Source organism: Pseudophryne corroboree, chromosome 11 (genome assembly GCF_028390025.1).
Source record: "Pseudophryne corroboree isolate aPseCor3 chromosome 11, aPseCor3.hap2, whole genome shotgun sequence".
NCBI lineage: Eukaryota > Metazoa > Chordata > Amphibia > Anura > Myobatrachidae > Pseudophryne > Pseudophryne corroboree.
The window spans coordinates 92,338,081-92,350,513 of NC_086454.1; the positions used below are offsets into that span (position 1 = coordinate 92,338,081).

General features: G+C 46.1%; 1 protein-coding gene across 1 annotated transcript; it reads left to right on the top strand.

Moving 5' to 3' along the window:
* Positions 1 to 1,091: 1,091 nt before the first annotated feature.
* On the top strand, positions 1,092 to 11,294 carry LOC134969967 (SPRY domain-containing SOCS box protein 3-like). The gene is made up of 5 exons (XM_063946106.1): positions 1,092 to 1,162; positions 4,587 to 4,759; positions 5,427 to 5,558; positions 7,186 to 7,376; positions 9,482 to 11,294. Exons 1-5 carry the CDS (start codon positions 1,128 to 1,130, stop codon positions 9,704 to 9,706), a joined length of 756 nt encoding a protein of 251 aa, XP_063802176.1. The 5' UTR covers positions 1,092 to 1,127; the 3' UTR covers positions 9,707 to 11,294.
* The last annotated feature ends 1,139 nt before the right edge of the window (positions 11,295 to 12,433 follow it).

Here is a 12,433-nt window from a genome sequence, read left to right on the forward strand (position 1 = left end):
AGGTTTTCATATATCTAGTGACCCAGCATGGAAGTGGCAGTGTAGTGGGGGAGGGGAAGGGGGAGATACATCACAGGTGATCAGCACAGTGCACCCAGTAGTGATCAGCACGCAGCAGTGACCCAGCACAGTGCCCCCACTAGTGATAAGCACACAGCTGTTACCCAGCACAGTGCACTCAGTAGTGATCTGCACACTGCATTCAGCAGATACCCAGCACAGTGCACCAAGTAGTGATCGGCACAGATCAGTGACCCAGCACAATGCATCCGCTAGTGATCAGCACTTAGCAGTGACCCAGCACAGTGCACCCACTCAGAGGAGGATTTACCACAAGGCAACCAAGGAGGCTGTTTAGGGCCCTGTGGGTCTCAGGGGGCCACCGATAAGGCTGTATGGAGGGCATTTCTGGTGGACCGTGACCGCTGCCAAAGATGTTGGAGCACTGGGCTGGCTGAATACTCCCATAATGGGCTATGGGGACCTGCTACATTCAGTGAGGGGAGCACAGATCTAAAATGCAGTAACTGAGTGGTGTAATAATGGAGGTTAGAGGTGAGGGGACATGGTACAGTCAGTGAAAGGGGGAAGTAATATATTGTAATATAATATAAGGAGGAAAAACAACAAATAATGTAAGAAGAGGCATAAATCAAGAATTAAAATATAGTGATAGTTATTGTTTGAGGGAAAGCAGGCCCTAAATCGGTATCTTGCTTAGGGCCCCATGAGGTCTAAATCCACCTCTGCACCCACTAGTGATAATCACACAGCAGTGACCCCCGCATAGTGCACCCAGTAGTGATCAGCACACAACATTCAGCAGTGATGCAGCACGGTGAACCCAGTAGTAATCAGCACACTGCATTCAGCAGTGATCCAGCACAGTGCACACAGTAGTAATCGGCACAGAGCACATGTGGTTAGTGAAGGGTTAACAGGACAGTTCTCGGGGGAGGATCTACGTGTTGTTTGTATCAGAAGTACTTAGCAGCCACTCAGAGCTTCGCATTCGGGGGCTGGATAAATAGAGGCATCCTATTGGTGAGCCCATCCGCTCCTTCACCAATGATGGGAACAGCACTTATACACAACAACACTGAGCCAGGCTCAGCAGCAGAGAGACCATGAGAACTGTCCGGGAGCTGCACACTCAGCCCAGGTAACGGCAAGTCTTATATATACTATATATACTGTATGTGTCACTGTCCTCTCTATATGCACACTCAGCCCAGGTAACGGCATGTCTGATATATACTGTATATTATGTATACTATATGTGTCACTGACCACTCTGTATGCACACTCAAGTAATGGCATGTCTGATATATATTACTATACTGTATATATTATATACTATACATGTTGCTGTCCTCTCTGTATGTACACTCAGCCCAGGTAACAGCATGTCTTATATATACTATATATACTGTATGTGTCACTGTCCTCTCTGTATGCACACTCAGCCCAGGTAACGGCATGTCTTATATATACTATATATACTGTATGTGTCACTGTCCTCTCTATATGCACACTCAGCCCAGGTAACGGCATGTCTGATATATACTGTATATTATGTATACTATATGTGTCACTGACCACTCTGTATGCACACTCAAGTAATGGCATGTCTGATATATATTACTATACTGTATATATTCAGAGCCGGCCCTAACCAATATGATGCCCTAGGCAAGATTTTGGCTGGTGCCCCCTAGCACCACCGCTAGTTTTGCACCCTTTTCCCAGCACCATCACCCCTCACCCATAGCAGTCCTTTTTTTTGTACCCCCGTAATTTAAATAAGAACAGTGTGCACATTCAGCGCACAGCCCAAAAAGGTATGTGTTTTTGCTGGAAAGGGGTGTGGCCACACAATAGTACCCCCAATTCAAATTATGCCTCACAGTAGTGCAACTTTATTCACAATTTATCATACAATAGTGTCCCTTATTCACATTACATCACACAGTAGTACCACTCTACCTTATATATGTTATTCCTCACAGTAGTGCCCCTCATTCACATAACATCATACTGAATTGCTCCTTATTCACATTACACCACACCATATTGCTCCTTATTCACCTTACACCACACAGTAGTGCCCTTTCTATACGTTATGCCACACAGTAGAGCACCTTATACACATAATGCCACACATTGGTAATGCATTTATACACATAATACCACACAGTAATGCCCCTTACACATATGACACACATCATTAATGTCCTTATAAACATAATGTGCCTTACACATTATGTCAACCCTTATTAATGCCCTAATACGCATAATTTTCCTTACACATATGCCGCACATTATTAGTGCCCTTATACACATAATGACACACATAGTGCCCCTTACACATATGTTACACATTATTAATGCCCTTATACACATAATGACACATATAGTTCCTGGCATGAGTCAACTGGCAGCTCTGCTAACGTTGGGTGCCTAATTTTTATGAAAATGCATCTTATTTGCATTGCTATGTGGCTAGGATACACAAGCAGCTTCTGCTGATTAAAATGATATGTGGCATGCCTATATACTGTGTGCGACTGTGGCTGTATCTGCATACAAAATGCTACACACAGAATATAGGCATGCCGCATATCATTTTAATAAGCAGAAACTGCTTGTGCCCCTAGGCATACCAGATGCCCTAGGCAATTGCCTAGCTTGCCTATGCCTAGGGCCGGCTCTGTATATATTATATACTATACATGTTGCTGTCCTCACTGTATGTACACTTAAAGGGGTTATTCAGGTTAGCAAACCAAAAAAGCACACAGCTGAGCAAAAGAATGATGCACTGCAGGTGGATCAGATGTAACTTGTGCAGAGAGAGTTAGATTTGGGTGGATTATTTTGTTTCTGTGCAGGGTAAATACTGGCTGCTATAAGTTTACATTGCAATTTAGATTTCCGTTTGAATACACCCCGCCCAATTCTAACTCTCTTTGCACATGTTACATCTGCCCCACCTGCAGTGCATATGGTTTTGCCCATTAGTGTGCTTTTTCTGTTTGCTAAGAAACCTAAATAAGGCCCGTAGCCCATGTAATAGCATATCTAGTATATACTATAGTATGCACTATATATATTACATACAATATACAGTATGTTACTGTCCTGCCTGCATGCACATTATATAGTAGTACACGGAGAACCCTCATTATGTCTGTTATACACAATGCAAAGGATTGGTCATAATTTTAGTTTGAGACAAGGCATCACCCGCAACACAATGTAACATATAAAGGACCTATTTATTATTTATCTGTGTATTTCCCAGATAAAGAACAGTTCATACTGCATCATGTAGCTCTCTGGCTTACTGGACCAGCGGTTCCGGAAAGAGGCGGTACCCGCAACGTCTTTCAGCTGGAGACTTCCCTTCCTAGGTGTCCAGTTTTGCGGAGAAGGATGCCAAGATCCCTCTCCAGCGATACTGTACCCATACTCTGCATTACCTGCAGATGTTCACTAATGGGGACAAGCTAAGAAAAGCAAAGTTATGTAAATTGTCCCAGATTGCAGTCCTCATTAAAACAAATGGGGACTGTGGTCTGCAGCGTTCGTTTGTCTATTGCAGGAGATAACGCTGATGTCCCCTGTGTTCATTCATTAGGCAAATCCGCATTTCTGAGAGATAAATTAGGTTACTAAATAGGCCACAGTTTCGTTTTTTTAAGTTACATGAACAGCAATAATTCATGGGTATGAAAACCTACTGCACTGCAGCTTCCGTTCTGTTCTGCCAAGTGGGACACTATGCCTTGATTGGGTAAATACCGTAACGATCCGGATCCTGGAACTCCAGACCAGATTGGCTCCCAGCAGGAAACTCTGCAATTCTGGAGCTTGTAATGCTCACTCCCATCCAGGGGGTGTCTTGACCTATTCCGATTTTTACCCAATACCCACTATGCCTACTTCTCTTATACTGGAAAAACACAGAGGACCAAACCATAGGTACTACGCTGGGCACGGTGATAATTATTGATATCCCATGGTACTGAGGCCACGGGACCAATTCTGGCCATGGGCATTTCGGTGGTTCTCTCACGCGAAAAAAGAAACCAGGTTAATTGGCTGCTGACAAAACTATGGGACTAATGCGCTGAGTTATATGGTGGTGCTATATAAATAATATGCACCAGAGCCACCCAGCTGGGGTAACTTCTGACCTGACCATTCATGGGTTCCATCTGGCCCGGTTTGGCCTTTGCAGCAGACTGTATAGACTAAGCCATCAGTAGAAGGGATGTGAATTATTGGGAATTCCCAGGTAATCAGACACTTGCGTATTTGTCACCTTAGGTCCTGTTCCAATATCCCTGATGCCAGTTAGGGGTCTATTTACTAAGGCTTTGATGGAGATAAAGTACCAGCCAATCAGCTCCTGTCACTTTTCAAACACAGCCCGTAACATGACATTTAAGAGCTGATTGGTTGGTACTTTATCTCCATCCACTTTATATCCCTCAAAGGATTATTACATTGACCCCATAGTCTCATATACATGCCCCCCCTGTGTTCTTACTATGTATTCCTCTTGTTCTCTCATATCTCAGTGCGGTGCCCCTGAAGCCACCCATGCCTTGTGGGTATGTGAAGGAAAGCTGGGTGTGGGAGGCGAATGACCAGTCGCCAATGGCGGAGCTGTCCCAGTGTCAGCGGGAGGTTTACTTTCATACAGACCCAGCTTTGGAGAGCTGCGGTACCGCAGCAGTGAGAGGGGACACAGGTAAGGGACCCCGGTCTTCATCTTGGGTAAACAAAAATAGCAAGTTCCCCACTACAGTTTCTGAAGAGGCCCCCTGTCTTCTAAGATGTATTAATAGTAGAGATAACCCCCCTTACCCGGGGCAGCCATGATCAGGGGGATACTGGGAGCACAGCTGTCCCAGGCCCAGTCTCTCTGACAGAGAATGGAGCGCCCAGGCTGCTCTTTCTGCCGTCCATTGTCGTCCGTCGCCTGCAGCGCTCTAGTAAAAATGTCCCTCTCAAAATGTTCGCCGCCTCAGAGGAGGAGGAGGAGGCTCTAGGATTTTTAATAACTGTCTGCTCTGAGGCGGTGGCCATTTTGGGAGGGACTTGTGCATAGGAATTTTATGTTAAGTATATATTTATATTAGTTTTATTTATTTTTATATATATTTCTTGTATTTTACTTTTTATTTTGTTTTATTTGGGGGGGGGGGGGGGGGTGCTGTCTATTTCGTTAGTCCCGGACCCCACAATTTTTGATGGCAGCCTGCCCTTACCCTTTTCAGCTCAGTTGGGTCAATTAAAGAGTTACCATAATAAACCTGGACACTAATGAATGACACAGGTCCTGTGGCTGCTGACTTTAAGCCTGCGTCTCCAGCTTCTGTTATTGATGTATTCACAGATCTGGTTTCCTCTTACAGGATTCATACAAGGGGAGCATTACTGGGAGATACAGTTCCTTGAACCACCATCTGGAATTTCAGTCATGGTTGGTGTTGGGACCAGCAGAGCAGCATTGCATGCTGGGAGCTACCAGTACATCAATTTGCTAGGTGAGTTATATAGTGGGCATTTACTGATGGGACTATAGACATTATGGAGGGGGGTGAACCTTGCATTGCACACCATACTTCCAGATATTGCTGCACCCTCTTCAGGGAGGGAGCAGCCTGGACAGCGTACAGGAAGGCGTGTCCAGCAGTGAGGGGGTGTGGCAGCATAAAACGTCATTGTGCTCCGCCCCCTGCTATTCAGGGCCGAGGAAACAGGCACTAGAGAGTGGGGGCGGAGCTACAAAGACGCAATTCAGCGCAAATCGCGTCATTGTGTCCCCCTCAGACCGCCCATTAGTGCTGTGATGTTGGTGGGCAAGTGGGGGGTGTGGGAGCTGGCGGCAGATGCGGGACACTTGCTGACCTTTCCGGGGGGGCCGGGAGCACCACCCGATTTTCGGGAGCCTCCCGGTCATTCCGGGAGGGTAGGCAAGTATGTTGCACACCCTAATTACAAACTTAAGAGGTGCTATCATGCCGAGACTTGTAGTTCCCACACAGGGCCGATTCTTGGCCTTGTGGCGCCCCGGGCAAAATATAGGGGCGTGGCTTCAAATGGGGGCGTGGTCACAACGCTGAAAGAAAAAAATAAATAAAAAAAAGTATACTTACCATCCCCGTTCCTGATCCAGACCGCTGCAGACCCCCTCCGCCGGCGGCGGCGCTCTTCTCCTCTCCTCTCTTCGATCTATGGGAGAGACGTTATTACGTCTCTCCCATAGAACAGCATAGACACTAGAGGTCAATTATGACCCCTAGTGTCTGTGCCACTATGCTGTGCGGTGCGCGATGACGTCATCGCACATCGCACAGCAAAGGTCCTCTACATTAAGGGAAACTAGACCGTAGCGTCTAGTTTCCCTTCATGGAGAGGACCTTTGCTGTGCGGTGCGCGATGACGTCATCGCGCACCGCACAACTAAGGTCCTCTCAATGAAGGGAAACTAGACGCTACGCATCTGGTTCCCTTCAAAGCGGGGGGGCACAACAGGGCACCGCGGGGGGCACAATGGCGGATCTAGCCCTGGTGTGGCGCCCTCCGGAAGGCGGTGCCCCGGGCAAAAGTACCGCTTGCCCGTGGCAAGAACCGCCACTGTTCCCACACTGCTGATCAGAATAATTATAACTAGCTGATGTGCCCGGTTTCAACCGGGCAAAGGCTTGCGTGGCGGAACATTTTACCAATTTTCACACCCTTGGGAGTCATATATAGATGATAAACTCTGCACTATAACATAGAGCAAATTGAGGTACTTAGCATTATGTTTGGCCCACCAACCACGACAAGGTGACCTCATCTGTTGGGTTACTAACACAAAGGCTTTTTTCCAGGGCCTGGGACCCCCTAAATCTGTACTGGCCAACCATCCCAAGGCATCACACTAGTGAGAAGTTAGTAAGGGTTACATAAAGTGTGCATCTGCACTTTCTTTTTTTCTGTGTGGAACTATAGACATAGCAACTAATGGGATGTGTGGTGAGTGGCAGAATTCCGACAGTTGTTTATCTGTCAAAGAGGTTTTGTTTATTACCGTCTCAACCCAAATGGAGTTATTGTGCAGATACTGGAATCCAATTCCGTTTTCCAGGTATAACATATTCATGTAGTGATTCTCGTTGTCACCAGGTGTAGATACAGAGAGCTGGGGCTTGTCCTATCGTGGCAAAATCTGGCATGGCAGTGGCAGCATACAGTACACCGACCCATTCTACGAGGAGGGGACAGTTATTGGCGTGCACTTGAATATGGAGGAAGGGACACTGACCTTTTATAAGGACAGACAGAGTCTGGGTCTGGCCTTCACAGGACTACACAAGGTATGGTCATAGGTAACGAGAAAGAACTGGCATGACATTTGGATTCAACTTTTGTGGATGTCACCCACAAAGCCTTCTGCGTGGCCATACACCAATCAAAATAATGAAGTCTTTACTAATACCCCTTTTCCCCTGAAAACCTAGATCCCACATGGGTTTTAGACCCCATTCACAATGCACTGGCGACCCACATGCAATCTTTCTGTTCTGCCAGTTCTTAGAGATGACATCATCTGCAAGCGCCAGTGATCCAGCTCTTCCTGTGCTTTTAGCGGGACCCGCGTCACTCATTTACAACTGTCCCGTTACCCAGGTCCAACACACTCGCTACCTGGGTTGGATTCCCAGGTCACTGGACCCGGGTTCTTTTTTTGGGATCCTGAGCCACTACCCAGATTAACCCGGCAATTACCCATGTTATTGCGGCAGTGGAAAAGGGGTATAGCACAGAATATACTGTAGAATAAGAACAGATCCGGAGTATCACATGCAGAACAGGAGACGTGGTACTGAGCAGTCCCTTCATATTTAAAAATAGACACACAGAGAAATAAAAAAATCAGGATTGTTCCTGTAAATCAGGGACAACTGACAACTACGCAGCAATCACATACTTATACCAAGGCATTGCCTTTCCAGTTAACGCTAACTTAGAATGGAAAAACAGGTAAAAAAAGAAATCTGAATACAAACACAGCATTTCAAGGGGGGAGCTTATCACAGCTTGGAGAGAGTTAAAGTACTAACCAATCAGTTTCTCCCTCTCAAGTGTTTTTCAAATTAATGCAGTGTCCCCCAAGAAATGTAGAAGAATAGGTAACTCTTCCCACTTTGCAGTGGAATAGGGGGAGGGCTTAGTGGATGCTAAGGGGGACATGTACTAAGCAGTGATAAAAGTGGAGAAGTGAGCCAGTGGAGAAGTTGCCCATGGCAACCAATCAGCATTGACGTAACATTTAGAATTTGCATACTATAAACATATACAGAGCAGCTGATTGGTTGCCATGGGCAACTTCTCCACTTTTATCACTGCTTAGTACGTGTCCCTCTAATTCCTTGGGCCCGGGCTTATTGGAGGGGCCCATCCCAGGTCAGCTGCTAAGGGGGACATTGTCCCCCCTGTGCGACTGCAGGGCCCCCTACAGCGGTGATGAGGAGGAGACGTGAGGGAGAGGGGCATGTGCACTCAGGAGAAATTCTCTCCCTATATGTGCCGGCTGCTGTGGTCAGGATAATTGTCCCTATCTGGCCACACCCATCTCAGTACCAGGGCCACTCTCTACAAACTTGCCTCTTTAAATTGGTTTTGCCATGGTAGCTGAGTTTTGCCCATCTGGCACAGCGAACAAATAATTAATACATTTCCACAAAAAGTAATTTTTTAATTGCCATGCTTAAAAAAAATTACACATAAAGCCACAAGTGTCATTTTATTAAATGGCCCCCTTGTAAAGACTAGAGTTAAGGGCCCTACACATATAAAGATCCGCCGCCGAGCTGCCCGACGGCGGATATACCCGACCCAGCGGCGCGGGGGCAGTGATGGGGGGAGTGAAGTTTCTTCACTCCCCCCGTCACATGGCTCAATTGAAGTGCAGGCAAATATGGACGAGATCCTCCATATTGGCCTGCATGCACAGCCGACGGGGCACCAGCGATGAATGAGCGCGGGGCCGCACATCGTTCATAACTGGTGACTCCACACTCAAAGATATGAACGTTATCTCGTTCAATAATAAGCAAGATCGTTCATATCTTTGAGGAATATCGGCCAGTGTGTAGGGCCTACTATATTCAGTTCAAAAGTCAGTAAGCTGATGTAGCACATTTCCCCCTGTCCCTTATCCAGCATGGTACTGCCCAAACTTGTGTCTTACCCCTGTGCCTTATCCGGCGTGGTACTGCCCAAGCATTGTCCTACAAAGAAATTACCATTTGAATAAAGTTGTTAATGATGTGACCATATTTTTTTTATGTTATAAAACAAAATTTTTATAAAGGACCGTTCTTTGGCATCTGTTGGTCTCAGCATCACATTACAGCAGGCAGAAATATACTGTGAATTGCCATGCTTCTATTAAGCTGTCTGACCATTATCTTCTCAGGTCCAGGCACCATTATATCCTATGGTTTCTTCCACCAGCCCTGGCACGGAGCTGGCACTGGGATTAAGGTGTTGTAGTTTGCCCAGTCTGGAGGAACGATGTCTCAGCACGCTGGCTCATAGCCTGACCCGGAAGGACTCTGCGGATATGCTTCCTCTACCCGCTACTGTCAGGTGGAAGTTGAAAAGCTGGAAAAACTGGGATGTCCCGGGGCATGAGCTGTAACCGAAGATGCAGCTGTCGCAGACTTTGTCAGTAACGCTGAAGCCATGCCCAGAGGCCAGGCCAGGATAACTGACCTGTGTTATATCCGTGTGATACGAGTAGCAAGAAAACAGGTTAATGTTCTGGACTATTGCAGGACAGGTTCGTCCCTCTGCAACTTGCACACACAACTTGAAATATACCTCCTAAGCAGGAAACCTTTTCTTCTATGTCATTCACATTTTACAAAACTTTTTTTTTTGGAACTATCTCTGATCTCCATTTGAGTGGAGAACCAAGGGAACAAGCCATAAGCTGGTGAAGGACCTGGGCTACTTTATGGCGGAAAAAAAAAAACAGTGCTCAGGAACTTCCAGACAGAAATGAAAGGGAAACTATCGCCTAACCAGAGACTCTTATTTTCTTCTTTGTACTTGTGATTTTCTATATCAAGTGTGGACACGCAGAGCATTTAATTTCACACAACTGAGCCTAATTGTCCGCCTTGTACATAAATAGATGAAGGCCCACATTTGTCGGTTGTGCTGCACTAACTTTTGTGGGATTTAGGGTGAGATGTTACCAGACCTTCTAAAGATGACAAGTGGATGTATCCATAGATACCAGATTCTAGATATCACTTCACTCAATGTACTAGATAAAAGGTAGCTAGAATCTCATTGGTTGCTATGGGTGACATCTCACCTTTAGCTTTAGGTTTGATAAATTATCCTCTTAGTATAACGTAACTTTAAAGTCCACACTGCTACCATTCTAACACCTTCCATCATTCCTTTACACTGCTAATGTTGCTTTGGTTTAGCCGCGGTCACAGATGAGAGTAAGCAGACAGCTGGACTGTCTTCAGGCTCACTAGTGACATGCTGTGAAAAGGCTTTCCCATATAAATAGACTGACTATACTATCACTTTAATCTGGGACACTCATGAATTACACAGGTTCTGTGTCTGGCTGGCTACAAGCCTGCATTTCACCTGGTTTTAATCAGCCACAGAACCTGTGTAATCTATGAGTGTCCCAGTTTGAAGGGATAGTATGGTAAGCCTACATATAAGTATACCTGGATCATACCTCCCAACATGTGGACTCCTCAAAGAGGGACACTTCTTGTGCAGCAAAGCCACGCCCAACTGAAAAGGAGTGTGGCTTAAAGAAAGGGTGAGTGGCTGCATGGGCATGCCGTCATCGCAAGCCACGCCTCCAATTTTTGTAGCTGGGGGGGCATGGCAAGCGCTCTGTGAGTTGCTGGCATGCCCCCAGTCTCCGTCTCATGTGAATAAATGCTGTGCGCATGCACACAGCATCTATTCACCACTGCTCTGCTAAGCAGGGCAGCGAGTACAGGAGCCTCTCAACTGCAGTGCTGCTCCATGCATCCCAGAGGCTCCAAGCATGCACCTTGCAGTGTGTAGAGCCGCCCGAAGCGTGCACACTTCCTCTACAGTCCACCCCGCCCCCTCACGTGACATCACAGATTGGGGAGGGGAGGCTTCTGGGAGCATTGCAACATATTAATTGTACATTTATTTCATAGCATTAGTACTACTCTGGCTGCATGTATTCATATTAAATGTGACTTTTATAAGAAGTTGCTGTGTCTTTATTGTGAAGGTATCCTATACGCAACATACGCCCCCAACATCTGCTGTGGAATTATACATCCTCGCATGCCCCGGCACATTCTACAGCAAATCTTTTAGCAGGTATGCTGGGATGTGTAGTCCCACAGCAGCTGGAGTGCTGCAGGTTGCCTACCCTTGTTTTATACTATTCTAAACAATGAACATTCTAGTATAAACACGTGGGGGGGGGGGGGGGGGGAATCAAACCTACACAGGAGAAGTTGCCCAGAGCACCCAACCAGGTTCTAACTATCATTTTAAAGATTATATAAGATAGCGAGAAGCTGATTGGTTGCGATGGGAAATCCGGGGAAAGAAGAGAGGGTAAGGGAGAAAGGGGGAGAGGGGCAGTAGATGAAGAGACATGAGAAAGTGATGAGGGGAGGACATGGGAAAGAAAGTAAAAAAGAGAGAGACAGGGAAATGGGAAGAGACGGTGAGGTAAAATAGAAAGGGGGGGGGGGTGTAAATGGGGAGGCAAAGACTGAATAATAGAGGGTAAATTTACTAAAGCTTCTAAAAATGAAGAGAGGTAACATCACCGCTTATTTTTAGACCTTTAGTAAAATTTACCCCATCGAGTGGGAGAAAGATGGGAAGATGGGGAGATGGGGATGAAAGGTTTAAAAAAACACAAAACAAAAAACTGCAATGTTGGGCACAATAAGTAGCAGCCCGCTACAGAACCAATCCAAAATACTAGTATTACAATGCTTTTCTGGATTTAGTTCCGCTTATGGATACCTAAACTGACGTACAAATTGTTCCCTCGCTGTACAGGAAATCAGGTGGCTGGGAGGACATAAACATGTTATTGGTAGCTGGAATGTCTATGAGTAATCATTGTTGTATGGAGTCGTGGGACTCCCCCTCTCCCTAACAAGCAGACAGAACATTTTGTTTTGCTTCTTCAAACATGTGAACTTTGCACCTGGTTCCTCACCTTATCACCTGTGGCCACACCCAACAGCGGCAAATGCTTGTGTCCGCACAGGGCATAGTACAAGGGAGGTGAGCAGTAGCCGTTTGCTGCAGCTGGCAAATCTTCATGTCAGTGTCTTAGTAGAGGTAAATAGTTACAGACCTTTACGCAGTGTAGATTACA

Bases quoted from the DNA above. Each gene is read 5' to 3' on its own strand.
- LOC134969967 (XM_063946106.1), top strand. From the start codon at position 1,128: ATGAGAACTGTCCGGGAGCTGCACACTCAGCCCAG. The intron at 4,760-5,426 runs GTAAGGGACCCC...TTCCTCTTACAG, and splicing joins AGCAGTGAGAGGGGACACAG to GATTCATACAAGGGGAGCAT. The intron at 7,377-9,481 runs GTATGGTCATAG...TTATCTTCTCAG, and splicing joins CCTTCACAGGACTACACAAG to GTCCAGGCACCATTATATCC.